This window comes from Bactrocera oleae, chromosome 2 (assembly GCF_042242935.1).
Source record: "Bactrocera oleae isolate idBacOlea1 chromosome 2, idBacOlea1, whole genome shotgun sequence".
Lineage (NCBI taxonomy): Eukaryota > Metazoa > Arthropoda > Insecta > Diptera > Tephritidae > Bactrocera > Bactrocera oleae.
In genome coordinates, this window is record NC_091536.1 from 190,239 (window position 1) to 207,491 (window position 17,253).

At 36.2% G+C, this 17,253-nt stretch overlaps 1 protein-coding gene across 1 annotated transcript; it reads left to right on the plus strand.

Annotated features, from left to right (window-relative positions):
* The first annotated feature begins 80 nt into the window (after window positions 1-80).
* On the plus strand, window positions 81-14,707 carry Tim17b (Translocase of the inner mitochondrial membrane 17b). The gene is made up of 4 exons (XM_014238874.3): window positions 81-241; window positions 305-448; window positions 12,920-13,097; window positions 14,317-14,707. Exons 2-4 carry the CDS (start codon window positions 305-307, stop codon window positions 14,517-14,519), a joined length of 525 nt encoding a protein of 174 aa, XP_014094349.1. The 5' UTR covers window positions 81-241; the 3' UTR covers window positions 14,520-14,707.
* Window positions 14,708-17,253: the final 2,546 nt, after the last annotated feature.

Here is a 17,253-nt window from a genome sequence, read left to right on the forward strand (position 1 = left end):
CGATTCAATACCACATATCGATTTTAAAATATTTTTGTAAATATAAAAAATATATATCGATTCTTCGATTAATCGATTTTAGACCGCCATCCCTACTGCAAATGGTCACTTTCGCTATTCCCTTAAACCATTTGCCTGTCGTTTGTCGTCGGGTTATTGTTTGGTGTATAATTCTTATTGGTTTATTTTACAGTTTAGTGGTGCTGTGTCTGATAAATCTGATTGTGATATATAATATATTGTGAGTATTATTAAGAAATATGTCGTGAATTTGGTCAATAATTGACCAAAAAATATATTTCAGATGGAGGAATATGCGAGAGAACCATGTCCCTTCAGGATTGTTGATGATTGTGGAGGTGCTTTTGCAATGGGTTGCATAGGAGGTGGTATATTTCAAGCAATAAAAGGATTTCGAAATGCTCCATCTGGATTCAATAAGCGCATGGTATTTAAATTATATTAATATAATTATATCGAGTTGTAGTTATAACCCCTGTTTAGAGGGAAACTTAACTGGATGCTCTCGGCAACGTCAAATAACGTGCGTTGCAAAAAGGTTTTATTTTGTTTTGTGGGTATGCCAGCATTGGTCATTATTATATGGCTTAATGTGAAATGTAAAAAATCGTCATAATTGCCATGCGGGGCTTTATTTTATAATAATACGGATAGTAGTACGAGTTTAACCTGCTAAAGTATACATAACATACTTGCGTAAGGACCTGTGCTTTTTGTTTAATTAGTTTAAGCTCTGTTTCTAAGATTGACACGAAAGACTATTAACAGACAGAATCTCAGTACATTTTTATGACACTAAACTAATTACATTGTATTGCGGAGACCTCAAAAATTGAATACAGATACCCTTTTTATAATTGTCTTATTTTGACGCGGAGATTACAAATCGGTGAACGGTGAAAGTGAATTTTATCGCTAATTTATTTATGAGTCGACTCTAGTATACCGTCCCAGGCTTTCGGGGATAGAATGGGTATGGGCGGATAGAGGAAGTCATCCAGATCATGAATGCAGAGGTGTTGTTGTAGAGGCAGAATTCAGATTAGTTAGATGTAATGTTGCAAGTTCAACAAGTTAGACATGTTCTTGTGGAAAAAATACTGAGGACTTTTGCGCCGCGATCTGATTGTATGGACGACTAGCGGAGATTGTCGAACTCCTTTCCGCACTGGCGGCCTTCGGTCGCGCTTAAAAAAAATAATCTTGGTCGGTCCACACTTGGGCGTCCAAAGTTATTTTGCGTTCAAGACGAAATAACATATGGGGTTAGTTTTTGATTTTTTGTAAAAATTAATTTTTCGAAAAATTAAATAAAGAAATAGAAACATGGCTGCCATTTGCTTTTGACTCAAAGTATCATCTTCGTCCAATTTTGCTTGCAGTTCGGCGTCTTCTAGCTTTTTTAGTGATCTTCCTCGTTCTTCATTTCTCACATAAAAATTATTATATCTGAACCGTTGAAACCATCTTTTGCATGTTGCTTCTGGTAATATTATAGTGCGGAAATTGGAGTTAAACCACGCTTTCTTCCCATATAACTCAACTTTAAATTCCATCTGATTTTTTTCACGAATTGTGCCTTTTGCACGAATTGTCCCTTTTAGGTATGCCACCTCAAGTCTAAAAATAGTCCTAACTATTCAAGCCCCCAGATACCGAAAATGTGGACCCCAGAGCCTATGACTGACTTTGTACGTATATTGGATATACTTAAGTTTAATGCCGAAAATATGTCAAATTCTATTATACTACATATAATAATTTCCGTTACACTAACAAACTTTATCCTATTAATGATTAAGCGCTGAACATGATTTGGGTTGCTCTAGACCGGGTGACGAAACGAGTTGAAAGCCCGGTGATTGTCGGTCCGTATGTCCGTGCAAGCTGTAACTTGAGTAAATATTGGTACAGGTGTTCCTTGACAAAAAAGTAGGAACGAGTTTGTAGATGGGCGAAATCGAACCACTGCCACGTCCACAAAACGCCATTAATCGAAAACGTATAAAGTGCCATAACTAAGCCGTAAAATACAGAACTGTAATTAGTACAACGAATCACAATAAAAAGGAGCACTTATGGTTTGAAAATCTTTAAAAACTTAGTCTAACCCCGCCCCCTAATAAGTTTAATGTATGTATCTTCCAAACCAATAAGGCTATATCAATCGAATTTGCACAGAAAAAATCTTTTTTTACCTTTCTTACGATAGTGGAAAATCGGATGATAACGCCGCTTTTTTCGAATAATGACTGTTGAATTCTTTCGCAAAATTTTTTAATTAAAAGTGAATGAATTTCTCGGGCTTTGATTTCTGCAAGTTGCAAGAATATGAAATGTTCGGTTACACCCGAACTTAACCCTTCCTTACTTGTTTGACATTAAGTTTTGCCAACACCTGAAGGTATTTCCTCGTCTTTGATCCTTGCAAGTTGCAAGGTTATGAAATGTTCGGTTACACTCGAACATAACCGTTTCGCACTTGTTCTTACAATAATTTTTTTGACTAAAAATTATATATGTATGTAAAAGAGTACACCATTATTACCATTATTTTTGTGTTATGTTTGGCTAAAAATTATACATACATATATGTACATACATATGTATAAGAGTAATATATATATTATCTTTTTGTTAGATATCTTATATATGTTTTTAGATAGTTTGTAATAATTGTTATACTTTTTATAACTTATAACACAGTTTGCATTAATTTACTCATTCTTAATATTCGCACATTATATACATACATGTATGCTAATTAAACAATAATATTTTAAATTAATTAACTTAGTACTTAGTACTAATACTTAAATTTTATAATTTTAAAGCTAATGGTAATATTGAAGTCCAGTTTGAGAACTTTCTATCGAAATTTGCAAATATCTAAAATTAATAAAAAAAATATGTATATTGTATTTTAAAAATAAATCCATGCAAGATTGTACACAATTAGGAAATGTCAAAACTTGTACTGGAGTTTTAGCACAAAATCTTTTTCTTGGTTTTCTTTCCATTTTGTTTGATTAAAAATTTGTTTGCTCACGAACAAATGATTAACATGGGTTACCTCATGTTATGGTAATCAAACATGTTTTTTCATTTCCGTTTTTTACATTTCTTAATCAAACAAATCATTTTGAAGAAAATTCCCACTTTCAATTTTGTGATAAAATGAACCAGAAGAAACAATTTTTAATAGCAATTCCAATAACTTAAATATATATACATATTCAACATGCAAATAAACAATATTGACCAGTTTTGATTAAATTATTCATAATTATATAGTATTACACCAATATATGGCTACAGTTTCATTTAATATAAAAGAAAGTCACTTGTATTCAGGATCCTTTCACTTTTTGCTTGACGATTGTAATACTTTTAACAATTAACTGCCTAAACGCGAACAGGAAATAAATACAATTAAAACTCATTTAATCATTATCTTTATTTAATTTTTAAAACTAATATTATTAAGCAATTTTTTTATATTTTCAATTATTGCATATATTTATATTTCTCCAATAACAAAAAACCCAAAGTAATAATTTTTCAAATATAATCAATAGCTTAAAATTACGTCACTAAAGTATGTATGCACTAAAAATAAATTGCGAAAAAAGTTCTAACGGGTTTATTTTTGAGCTTTGATTTACGGTAAATATTTCGTTGGATAGCCTTTGGATTTTTTAATTGCACTCAACCTAGATGGCATGGACTTTACCAGATTTTGGGTCACTGAAGGTGGAATCTTGCTCCATTCTTCGATTAACGCAGCTTTCAAAGATTATTTGCTGGTTTTTCGGTGTCTTCTTTCTAAATAATCCCACAAATGCTCGATAGGATTGACATCAGGAGATTGGGCTGGTGTTTTTAATTGTTTGGGTATCTTGTGGAGAAGCAATTCCTTAACAATGCGAGCGGTGTGTTTTGGATCATTGTCGTGTTGGAAGACAAATGATCCTTCAAGTCCCAATCTAGCCGCTCTTTCGGTCAAATTTCCTTTTAAAATGTAAAGGTAATCATATTTTTTCATTGTATGTTCAATGAACACAAGATTACCTACTCCAGATGCTGCCATACATCCCCACACCATGAGCGACCCACCACCATCTTTTACCGTGGCAGTTGTTGTTGTTGTAACGATTACCTAGTCCCCATTTGGGTGATAAATTCCAGATTCCCAGGAAACGATCTGTTTCGACGCGGTCGGACCATACGGAGAAGGGTGTTAGATGAGTGGGCTTGGTTGGGCATGCAAAGAGGTGGTTAGTGTCATGCGGAGACTCATTGCACGCAGGACATGCATTTGGTATGTCGGGGTCTATTCTGGATAAGTAGGAGTTTAACCTGCTACAGTATCCAGAACGAAGTTGCGCGAGGACCACTCTGGTTTCGCGGGCCAACTCGAGCTCTACGTCTGCTGTAGGTGGTGGTTTGACTCCTAGTACGCCATTCACTGAGAGGGAGTCGATGAAGGTGTTAATTGCTCCACTGTGAATGGCTTCGGAAATGAAGGTGTTAATGGCTCCACTGTGAATGGCGGTCAGTGCTTGTCTGTAGTTTGTTGCGTCCGAAGTCCGGTCGGCGTACTGTCTGATGTCGTCGACGTAATCAAGGAATGACCTCTTGATGTTCCTAGGAGGCGGTTCCGCTTCAAGCAGGCGACTGCAGGGGTGATTTCTACGAAAACATCCCAGCAGAAACTGTTGGAGAGGAGCTCGTTATGTTCCTCAACCGGAAGCATACGGGCCTCACTGTGTAGGTGTTCGATTGGGGACATCAAGAGGCACCCCTTGATAGTCCGGAGTGCAGTGTTTTGACAAGTCTGAAGCTTCCTCGTCTGCGTTGCACTACATCCAAGCGACCAAATTGGAAATGCGTAGTTTAGGACCGGCCGGCCTTGTAAGTTGCCAGCAACGTTTCTTTGTCTTTTCCCCAAGAGCTGCCGGCAAGCGATTTGAGGACTTTGTTGCGGCTCTGTACTTTGGCAGTTATCGCGGTCGTGTGGGGAGTGAAGGACCAAAGACTGTCTAGTGTAACGCCTAAAATTTTAGGGTTGTTTACCGTCGGAATTTTGGTGCCATCGACTGAAATGTTTAGATCCAGTTTGTACTCCTTCGTCCAGTTTGTGAATATGGTCGCTGTGGATTTAGTGGGGGAGAGTGTCGTACTCCTTGCAGAGAAGAAGCGAGAAAGATCAGAGAGATAGCTGTTTACTGTTGAGCACATGCCATCGATTCCATTGCCCGACGTCAATATCGTGCAGTCATCAGCGTACGAGGTCATGGAAATTCCTTCTGGTGGTTGAGGGAGTTTCGAGATGTAGAAATTAAACAGTAAAGGGGAGAGGACACCACCCTGCGGAACCCCCTGTTTAGTTCTCAGTTTGGAGTTTTGACCTCGAAATAGTACGGATGATTGCCGACCGCTCAGGTAGTTCATGGTCCACCGCTTCAGCCCTGAAGGGAGCGTAGATTGTTCGATGTCCTCGAGTAGCGTTGTGTGGTTGACTGTGTATTGCGCTGACAGCATGGGGCCACGTAACTCGTGGTCCACTCCCTATGTGTCTTAAGACCTGAACAGGTCTTTAGATGGCTCCATCCATTGCATGTATTGCACCTAACCGAGATGGAGTTTGGATGGAGCCTTTTAGCGCAAACGCAGCAGTAGAATTCCTTGGGACCCGGGTTGGACTCGATGCCAGCACGGTTCAGGAGGATACGGAGCAACCCTGCTGCTAGGCGGTGCTCCAATGACGACAAACTTAACCTGGAACTTACCGATTCAAACAGGGTTAGATCGTCGAAATAACAGCCCTTGGCCGGATAAAATCAGGGCCAGTTCGGGTATCGCAGAACCGGTTTTTGTGGGAATTGTCAGTCATATTAAGTGGTTCAAGCTCAGTATTCACTTTTCTCCAAACTTTTTCATTTCCATCCGAGTCAAAAATATTGTATTTACTTTCGTCCGAGAAAATAACAGAATTGCAGAAACGTGCGTCTTTATTTTCGTGCTCTTTCACATACTTCAGTTTTTTTGTCTGTTAGTGTTGCTTATGAATGGCTTTTTTCGGACATTACGACCATGGTAGCCAGCATCATACAGTACTCGACGAATAGTTTGGGGATTGCAGGTTTTACCAGTCTCGTTTTCTCTGTACTCACTTTTGGTCCACTCTTCTTTGGGTTCACCTGTATCTTGCGTGTCATAATACGCCGCTCGTTTGCATCAAATATTTCTGGCCGCCCAGATCTTTCCTAATTTTTGTATTTTCCTCTTTTTTATATTTTTCTATTATTTTTTGAATAGTTGAATTACTTTTATTTGTTATTTTTCCAATTTGCCTCTGACTTATTGGGTGTATGCATTAATTCGTGCGGTTTTTTTTTCGAAAATTAAAATTTTATTGTGAAAAAATTGTTATACATTTAATGTTCAAAGTATTGCCCATCGGAAGCTACGATGTTTGCCCATCTTTCCGGCAGTTTGTGGATCCCATCCCAAAAGAACTTCTCCGGCTTGGAGGGCATGAAAGAATCGAGCCAATTTCTGATACCCTGTTCTGAAGTGAAGCGTACTGCGGTGAGGGCATTCTGCATTGATCTGAACAAGTGGTAATCGGAAGGTGCTATGTCTGGGCTATAAGGCGGGTGAGGTAGAACTTCCCTCCCACAGTTTTCCAAATAGTTTTTAACTGGCCTTGCAACAAATATTTGTGGCCGCCTAGATCTTTCCTAATTTTTGTATTTTCCTCTTTTTTATATTTTTCTATTATTTTTTGAATAGTTGAATTACTTTTATTTGTTATTTTTCCAATTTGCCTCTGACGGGTGAGGTAGAACTTCCCTCCACGGTTTTCTAAATAGTTTTTAACTGGCCTTGCAACATATGGCCGAGCGTTGTCATGATGAAAAATTATTGATTCGTGTCTGGTCGCATATTCTGGTCGTTTCTCCGCGATGGCCTTTTTCAAACAAATCAATGGTTTTCGGTAGAGGTCCCCATTGATCGTCTGACCCGATTTAATCGGCTCATAATAGAGCACACCCTTGTGGTCCCACCAAATACATAGTATAACCTTGGGACCATGGATATTCGGCTTTGCCGTGGATGGGCTTCATATACGATCTCTTGCGCTTTGGGTTATCATAATGATTCCATTTTTCATCGCCAGTGGCAATCCGATGCAAAAATGCAAATAATTCATAAGGCACCCAATTTCCAAGCTTCTGGATGAATCCTAATGATTTTAATCGTCTGGAACGTTTGCTTGATCAACTCCTAATACTTTTGCAAGTTCTTCTAGCGTCTGGCATGCATCTGCGTCGAGCAATGTCTCCAATTCTTCGTCTTGAAATTTTTTTTGCTGTCCGGGTCGTTCTCCGTCGTCTAAGTCGAAATTGCCACTTTTAAACCGTGCAAACCACTTTTGGCACGTTCGTTCGGCTAAAGCATGGTCACCATAAACGTCCAGTAAAATACGATGGCTTTCGGTAGCACTTTTCTTCATGTTAATGTAATGAAGAAAAACTCCCGGCAAAAACACTATCTGGTACAAATTTAGACATTTTTAAATGAATGAAATAAGTTGTTCACGCTAAAACAAATGACATCCATGAAAACGACGCGAAATGACAGTACCTTTGAAATGAATATAGCTACAGATGAACACGACGCGTATTAATACTAGTAGAGGCCTCTCTTAAAAACCGCACGAATTAACGCATACACCCTCTTTATGTTTTACGCATACATATTCTTAATTTAGTTTTATTATAACATCTTTTAAATCTTATGATAGTTCTCTTCCGCGCGGCGCCATGGTCAAAATTTAAATTAAATTACGGCTAAAATTTTATTAAAACTTGTAAATCTTTATATCTTAAACAAAAAATAGCTATTTAATGATTTTGAAGCGAACAAATACTGTGTGCCAGTACTGAAATGGTAAATTGCATACATATTTATGTGACGGGATTTTTGGTTTTTACTGAGAAAATCAAACGGTTCTTAATAACGGGAAATGTGAATGACATCGATCTATCATACTCAGGAAGGTGATGTTATGTATAATTGTTATTGTAAAAAACACGCGAAGTTTTATTTTTATTTTGCAGTTATGACTTTTTTACGTATATATGTATGCACATAGTGCATACTTATTTTTGTGATACACTGTATGTCCCAGCTCGTGCAACATAAAACATTACTCTAGAAGGAAGCTCACTCCACCTATAAGAAAAACAATACCAAACTGAATTATTTAAAATTTAGCCGAGAATGTGTAAAGCTCAATATTCTATGTTACAAGAAATATACAGTGATGTGCGATGAAATAGAGCCAGTACTATAGATATATTTTAAATCAATATATTTCAAGAAATTTTATTATTTTCAAGTTTTTTTTTATTGGTAGAACAGAAACAACGCATGAAGTATATATAATATTAAGATACCAATTAAAAGTCTGAAGTCTAAAATCAAAATTAAAAAATTAAAAAATTAAAAACTCATTAGCATGTCCCGTTTTGGCTGTGCTTTGAAATAGAGCCAGAAGACGTTATTTAAATTTATTTGTTTCCGGTGATTTGAAATCTGTAATTTTTAATGAAATAATCAAGAGATAGGATAAAGAATAATAACTGTTACATGAATATTTAGTGCAGTATCCATTGTTTTTTATAACTTCTGTGCAAAGTCGGCACAAAATCCACTAAGTTCTGGTACATAACAGCTGGAATTTTATGCCATGCGGCCTTCACTAGCCTCCAAAGGTCCTCTTTATTGAATGGATTTTGGCCTCTCAGAGCCCATTTTAACCACCCGCCATAAATTTTCTATAGAATTGAGGTCCGCTGATTGCGGGGGCTAGCTTAAAACTGCGATGCCGTTTTGTCTCAACCATTCCTTTGTCCGCTTCGATATGTGTTTCGGGTCATTATCTTGTTGAAAGACCCATTGAAGGGGCATATTAAACTCAGCATAAAGTAATAAGGTTTCATTTAAAATCTTGGTGTATTGTAATGCATCCGTTCTACCCTCTGTCTGAAATAGCGGACCTTTTCCATTATATGAGAAGCACCCCCAAACCATTATACTCCCACCGCAATGTTTTATCGTATTTTTATTCTGTTTGGGAAGGAATTCGGTATTGGGTGGTCTTCGCACAGAAAGACTACCTTGGTTTGAGTTGAATAAATTCACTTTGGTTTCATCTGACCGAAAAATGTTTCGCCATTTACTAACTGGCCATTCAGCACGATCTTCGGCAAATTTTACCTGTTTTTTTTTATATTGACTATGGTCAGAAACGGTACCTTCCGAGCAACTTTAGTTTTCAAATTGTTTTTGATTTATAACTATCGAATGGTAAAAGCATTCACATTCAAAGAATATTGCTTCTTAAGGGCGGAAGAGGTCACAAACGGATTTTCTCTCACCTGACTCAGGATTCGCCTTTGAAAAACCGCACTGATTTTGGATATTTTACCTCTATTTTCTAGTTTTTCTTTATAATTTATTGCATTCGCAACCATTTTTGTTTAGCAGCCAACTATTCGAGCTATTTCCTTTTGGCTTTTGATTGTAAACTCAAAGTTTTTATCAGTTTTCGGCATTCAGAACTGCAGTGCTTGGCTCTTCCCATTTTTATACCTAATTTATATGAAACAACAAAATTTACATTAAATGTGTAAAATTAAAACGCTTTACTCACGTTTTGTTGAAAATTTTATCAAATAAAGTTTTTTCGCTTCGCTTGTTTAATTTTATCGTTTGGCTCTATTTTAACGCACACGTCATTGCACAGTCAATAGCACACTTTTACTGATTTGCAAAAAATGAACTCGCAATTGACTTCAGAAATACTTGAACAATATTCAAAGACGATGCTATTATTTATCTACCGTTAGTTCATAAAATATTAGGTTCACAAAAGCTTTTAAATGAAGTAACATCGTCAGCGATTGTGTGGCTTTATTTTATCGCCCATCACTGCAGTACCAGGATGTCACAAGTGTATTTTCAAACACAAAAGAAGAAGCAATAGTGCTATCCCGTATACTATGTCCTGGGAAATTTGGACATCAACTCGGGCATCGAGATTAGCGATATGTTTGCATCCTTCTTTAAGGGTGAGTATAAACAAGATTCTCTTCAGTGCTCGGAATTATTCGAAAATGAGCCTGCGCCAATTGCTACCATTAGAAAGCTTGAGCTTAGCATCAACGACGTTTACAAAACACTGTTGTCTATGAATACGAGGATGGGCGCTGGTCCGGATGGCTTGCCAAATATCTTCTTTAGTTTTTCACTCCATAATGGTACATTCCCAACTGCTTACGTCTGTGCTATTCACAAGGATGGCCCAAGGTCTGCTGTCTCTAAATATTGGCCAATTTGTATACAATTTGCTCTGGCTAAACTCTTTAAAAATGTAGTTTTTCCTCAACTTATTGCATTTTTTAAGAATATTATCAGCAGCAAACAGCACGGTTTCGTCGGTGGGAGGTCCACTACCTCCAACTGTTCATTTATATTGATTACCTACTCGAAGCTCTAAGCAACGGTCATGTAGTTCATACCGTCTATACGAACTTCAACAAAGCATTAGATAGGTTGGATTATATTATCCTACTAAATAAGCTAAGCAGATAAGGCATTAAAGGTAATGCACTGAGTTCGATCCACTCATGCCTAATTGGAAGGCAATTTCAAGTTAAAGTTGATAAGCATCTATCTACAAAGCACAATGAGACCTCAGAAGTGCCCCAAGGACCACCCTCCTTTCCAATTCTCTTAAATATTTTTGTAAACGATATTGTTGATACCTTTCAGTATGAATATCTGCATTATGCAGACGATTTGAAGATCTTCAGAACGATAACCAGTGAACTAGACTGATCTCCAGAGTGATATCGACAAACTATCGACCTGGTGCCACAAAAACGAACTAAATTTCAACATCAAAAAGTAAAGAAAGATTGGCGTCTGTGTATTTAAATAAATAATACAAGATTAACAAGCATATCAGAAAACGTGCTTACTTTAAAATTTTGTTTTTTCCAAATATTGCCGGCATAGCTATATGTGCGTCTCTTTCTTACGCATTCAAAAATTATGTATGATGATTGTTGCTACTCTTACAACAGATTTTTTTTTAAAAACAAAGTTATATATATTGTGCAATCATCAGCGTATGAGCGGGGAGAGGACACCACCCTGTGAAACCTCCAGTTTATTTCTGATTAGCTTAGAATTGTGACCTCGAAATAATAAGGATGATTGACGTTCGCTCAAATAACTCCTTGTCCATATTTTGAGTCCTAAAGGAAACGTGGACTGTTCAATATCTTCGTGTAGCGTTGTTTGAATGACAGTGCCAAATGCTCTTGACAAGTCCAAGTTTTGATTGAGGCCACGAACCATCCGGGCGTAACTATCTGCGGTGGTGATATGTGTCCTGATGTATCTTCGCTACTGGGGAATGGGGAGTTATCGAGCGATAAAACTCCCCTAAGTTAGTAGGTTTCTTAGATTTCGGTAGTGGGGCTAGGTAGGGTAGGGTAGGTATAGTGGTTGTCTGACGACGCACCTAGGCCTTTATGAGGCCCATTGTGATACCACCGCGACTAAAATCCCTTCACCCTATTGTCTCCTCTCTAAACAACTCGGTGCTTCTAATGAATTTAATCAGTACAAATAATTGTATCTGTATAATCTCCGACACGTCGTCAAGAAACCCTCGACCGACAGTTGCGATTATTTGCCTACAAAGCCTTGCATTCGCATAGAATATGTTTTATTATATCCTCTTATTCTATCTCCTAACAGCTTCTGGTCAGAGACAAATCGAGGACTTTGGTGAGATAGTTAACTCCCGTTTAGGGTAGGTATTTGAGCATCAATATGTTTATGCCGTCCGGGCCAGTGGATTTAGACGTTTAGCCTTATTAATGATACCTTGAACAAATACAAATTGTCGGCTAAATCAGGTCGCGCTCTTTTTCGGGTCTGATTAAACATGATCACGAAATCGGAATTTAAACCCGATCGTTATGTCTCCTCGGATTTAAGAGGTTGTAAGACTTCAGGTGCTCTACCAAATAACAGCAAATACTATGCAAGTTCCCACGATAGTCGGGTATATGTAACCAGAACGGACCCGGATTTTATCTGGTCAAGGAATGTCAACTCGGCAGAATTTTGCCGCTACAACAACAACAACAACTATGCAAGTCTAATTTAGTTAGAAAATTTGGCACTCATGCAGTTCTCTGATTCTTATTAATTTATAGTTAGTAAATAATTTTACACATGAAATTTGCTTAGATTAATTAATTTGAAAAGCTTAGTCAACGCATTGAAATCTAGTAGTTTCACGACGAACGTTAAACTTAACTTAATTCTACTAAACATAACCATTTTAAATTGTGTGAACGGAAGGTACTTCCATTTCTTTGGGTTCATGTTACGGTTTCTTTAAAAAATCTGAACAATGCTGTTAAATCTTTTGAACAATGCTTTGTAAAAATCTAAACTCAGGGTTGTTATCTACATTATGCTAGTATACTGGTTTTTGTAGCTTTCCGCAAATGACTATCCTGTTTCAGTATACAACGCAAGCATAACGACAACTATAATAGAACGATAATATAATGGCATTGATATTTTAACCCTTTAAGCCGACGTTCAAAATTAAAAAGATGTTTTTATTATGACCAGAGTATTCAAATATATTGTAGCATATTTCGTTTTGAAACGACAACAACAGAAATAGGGCCAATCGGATCTGAAATTTTGCACACGTGCTTGTTAAAAGTGATGTTACGTTATTTTGAATTTAAGGTGACAATATGAATATAATACCTTAATATGTTTTATTTAGGTTGGAAGTTTAACTGCTGTCAAGCTCCGCTCTCCAGTGATTGCAGGAAATTTTGCAGTTTGGGGAGGAATGTTTAGCACTATTGACTGCACATTGGTGCATTTTCGGAAAAAGGAAGATCCATGGAATTCAATTATAAGTGGATTTACAACAGGTGGAATTTTAGCTGCAAGAAATGGTAATTATTCTTATGGTCTTAGAACAACTTTATATATAAAAACTTTAACTAATATCTGATTCCACATTGAAAGTTCGAACTAAAGGTTGATTGTGACTATTACAGTATGATTATTTAAAATTATGTGTAAAAATTATTTGTATACATAAAACTAAATTAAAAATTTAGAAATACAAAAAACATAGCCTAGATCAACAAAATAGCATTGATCTACTATTTGTTGTGTTCATCATTGACTTTCCCAGAATATAGCCGATTGGAAAATAAACCAATCAACTGCTTGAGATCGGACTGTTCGAGTTTTTTTCTATTTTATTCTTTATTCATTATTTTACAGTTTTTATTGCTTGTACTCTGCTGACGTGACTTATTTGTGAAAAGAACACAAATTATCGAGGTGTTATACAAATATACAATAAGTCAACCTTTGATTTTTTTTATCCAATTTTGTGGTCGTATTTAACAAATTCGCTTTAAGGGGGTTTTCTAGCATCGCAGTTCGTTTTTTGCAACGTTTTGTGAGAATTAAATATTATTTTTCACTTTTACGTTTGAGGTGCATTAAAAGCGTGGTTTTGAGTTTTTTTTTTATTATATTTATTTTTCACTTTTTAGTCTAATGTAAAAAGCATGTGTTTTATCAAACTGTTGATTGTTTTGTTACAGTCCCACCTACACACATGTAGGTCAAGCTAATAAAAGCGTTATAAAAAGCACATTAAACTAAAAAGTGAAAAGTAATTGTTAATATAAACTGACAGTAAATTGACAAAATAAATATTGTATTATTGTGAAAAAAGCGTGGAAAGCTTTGTCATATTTTTCGTATATCGAGAGTGATGCATTCGAGCACGCATCAAGGGCATAGTTTAGAAAAAGTTGTTATTTTTTAGATCCAAGTTTATAAATTAATTAATGAAATAGAAAAATTAGCAAATAGCAAATATCGCTTATTGCAATCCATCATCAAAAATAGGTCTGAAAATTGAGCGCGAAGTTAGACAACTCCTTAAAGGATCAAATAGTTAATACTCAGTTGTCATTATATACAAATAATTCGCTACTGTCCACTACACATTAAAGAATCATTTATAATAGATCCGCTCTGCGTCTCCAGCTAGAAGAACGTGAGACCGGGAAAAGCAGCTGACGCGATTGTTAGTCAAAAATAAACACATATTGTATTTACCCATCATTTTCGTGTTCTTCTTATTTTTAGGTATACCTGCAATGGCTGGAAGTGCTATAATTGGTGGAGTGTTGCTGGCTTTAATTGAAGGAGTTGGAATTTTATTCACCCGTCTTTCTGCAGAGCAGTTTCGGAATCCTACGCCTCCAGTTGATGACCCCATAGCACTAGGCGATGCTACACAATCTTTAGGTTTTGGGCAGACCCACCAACATCAGTCGCAATACCAGTGAAAACGTGTTCATGTATCATGCTTATGAATATGAATAACGGTGTAAATTTATTTTAATACATTTCAACAAACCATAACATTTAGGAAATAATAAAAATCAGGAAGTATGACGTTATATTTAAATGTTATGTTTCAATTGACATCTGTAATGTTCCAATGATAATATCAAATAAATTGAGATCGAAATAAGTTCAATGCTTGAGTGAGTTCGCATTAGGAAAATAGGTCTTTTTACCTATATAAAAAAACGAATTTCTAATATTGAAACCGCTATTTCTGAACCCTGAATTAGGTATTTTTGTATACTGTAATAAGAGAAAATAGTTAAACATACACATAAACAGGGGCTGGCTAGAGGGTTGGTAGTCCCATGCAAGTCAACTATCGGCTATATCTTATGCTAATAAGTAGATAATTTTTTCTCAATTTAAGGGTTCTGGCAAATCACCATAAACTGCCACAATGGGTGGAAATGGGGCTTGCAACATCTCTGCTCGATGGTCATGCATTCTTGCTTCTGAAGAAGCGAGCGATATGTGGATAAGAGGAAGAGTGGTTTAACATAATGCAATCACTTCGTCCGGTGAAATATTACTGAAGACACTTGAGCCCGCCACTCACTAACCTTTTGAGCTTAACAGTACATGGACATGATTTTTGAAAAGTACAGTATTAACGCAGAATTTCCTTATTTAAAAATGAAACACGCTCTTTACTTTGTATAAAGGCACGTCTGCCCTTTATTACATACGACTTGCAGCTGTAAGTTCTCGTTCGTCAGTAATCGTCCCGTTTTTCCGTCCAAAGCGTCGCGTCAGTTTCCAGTCTGTAGGGTCGCATGCCATAGGTCTGTCCGGATTGTGTTGTTCGCAATCCTCTCACACTCTGTCGTCCTGACCTATCATACCGTCCTAGTTTGCCCCGGTCCGTCAACCTATTTTTTCCACAGCGCATCTTCCATGTGTAAGTCGTTCCTTTAATGAAACCCCAAATATTTTGTCTTAAGTTTAAGCCCTTAGCCAAACTGTGTTTTCTTTATCACTACTAAATAATTAACATTGTATTCTTTTTCTGTCTTCCTCTCAACGTGTCTATACCAATTGGCTGGATTATTGTGGCATAATTTCGATTACCATAAATTCATCATAGCTGAAAATTGTCAGTTATGACTGTAAATCTATCACAAGTAAAAAATTCTTTTGCGCAGTAGATAATATAATTTTTATTTAATAAATTCAAAACTTTTAATTAAAATTAGTTATAATAATATACATAAATATAAACAAGAGTGTAACAAAAATATAATTGAATAATAAATTATGAAAATAAATTTTCATGAATATTTCGGAATTTAAAATTGCCTAAATTAAAATAAAAACTAACTAAAATATAATTTTATTGTAAACTTAATAACTTACGTATATTATATTTGAAAACTCCTTCGTTATTTATTTATTTTTAATAAACAAAAATTGTTATTGCACAGAAGCACTCAACCCTTTTGGTTTATCGCACGAAATAACAGCTACATAAGTATTTCACAACTTCTCGAAACTTCTATGAAAATGTATGCTGGCTCCTTTCGACGTATACAGTTGGGCTTAAATACATAGTATATGTATGTACATGCATATATGGTAAATGAATGTGTGAATGTTTTATTATCATATATTTTATCTGTCATTTTAACAAAACATTTGATCGATATAAGTATGTATGTGCTAAAAATATTCTAAAACGAATAATACAATTTAAAAATGCGTTTACCATACATAAAACAACAAAAATGTTTATAGTTCCCAAGAACCAAAGCTCAAAACTCTAAACTTTAGCTCTTCAGACTCTAAAGGACAAAAAGAATATACAATATAAATAAAGAGCAAATTTATAGCTCCACCGGAACATCGTACATGTCGGCTTGTCATGAGTTTTTGTTTTACTTAGTGCCAGTTCATACACGATTCCTTTTGTAGCCTAAGCCGGTTTATTGTGGGCGAGGGGACGACGAGGAAAGACGAATGGACCGTACCGCTCCTGCTCGGGTGGCACGCTTTGGGTTCTTGTTCGTAACAGCTGACTGCTACCCATTTCTACATTCCTTTTCATTTTGAAATTCTTGTCAGGGTTGCAAGAGCGCTCGGTTTTTGGTATACGATTCGTTCAGATATTTGAATTTTGTTATCTCTTTTTTGTATGTAATATGCAAATAGGTATGTATATATCCTTTAGAGTGGAAGGCGTTTTCGAAATGCCTTACTCAACATTACGCGGATAATAGGTACCTTAGAGCACAAATGACTTCATTACTTTTCTACCATTTCGAAATAGCCTTCAACTCTAAAGGTGCGTTATATGATTCGAGAGCAATGTCTGCGTTGCCCACGATTTTGTTTCTTATAACGTTAAGGATATCATAGTATTTTGGCGATCCTCTTCAAGGTTCGTATACTTCTAGTATTCGGTCTACGCTCTTCTTTCTTCGAATTGGATTCCCTTGGATTTCCGAAAAATTCGCGAAGGCATCTTACCACATCAGGGATTTTGTCTAGCTCGTTAATTTTGTTTGTTAACTTGGGGTCTATGGTGTTTGAAAAGTTTGCGTTCGGATTAAGGGCGGCCTGAACTAGGTTTCGTCTCTATTGTCTTAAAATATTTGTGACTACGCCACTTATAATATTTTTCAATTGTTCTAGATTCATTTCGTTAGGATTAGGAATAGGATGGGATGGTTGAGT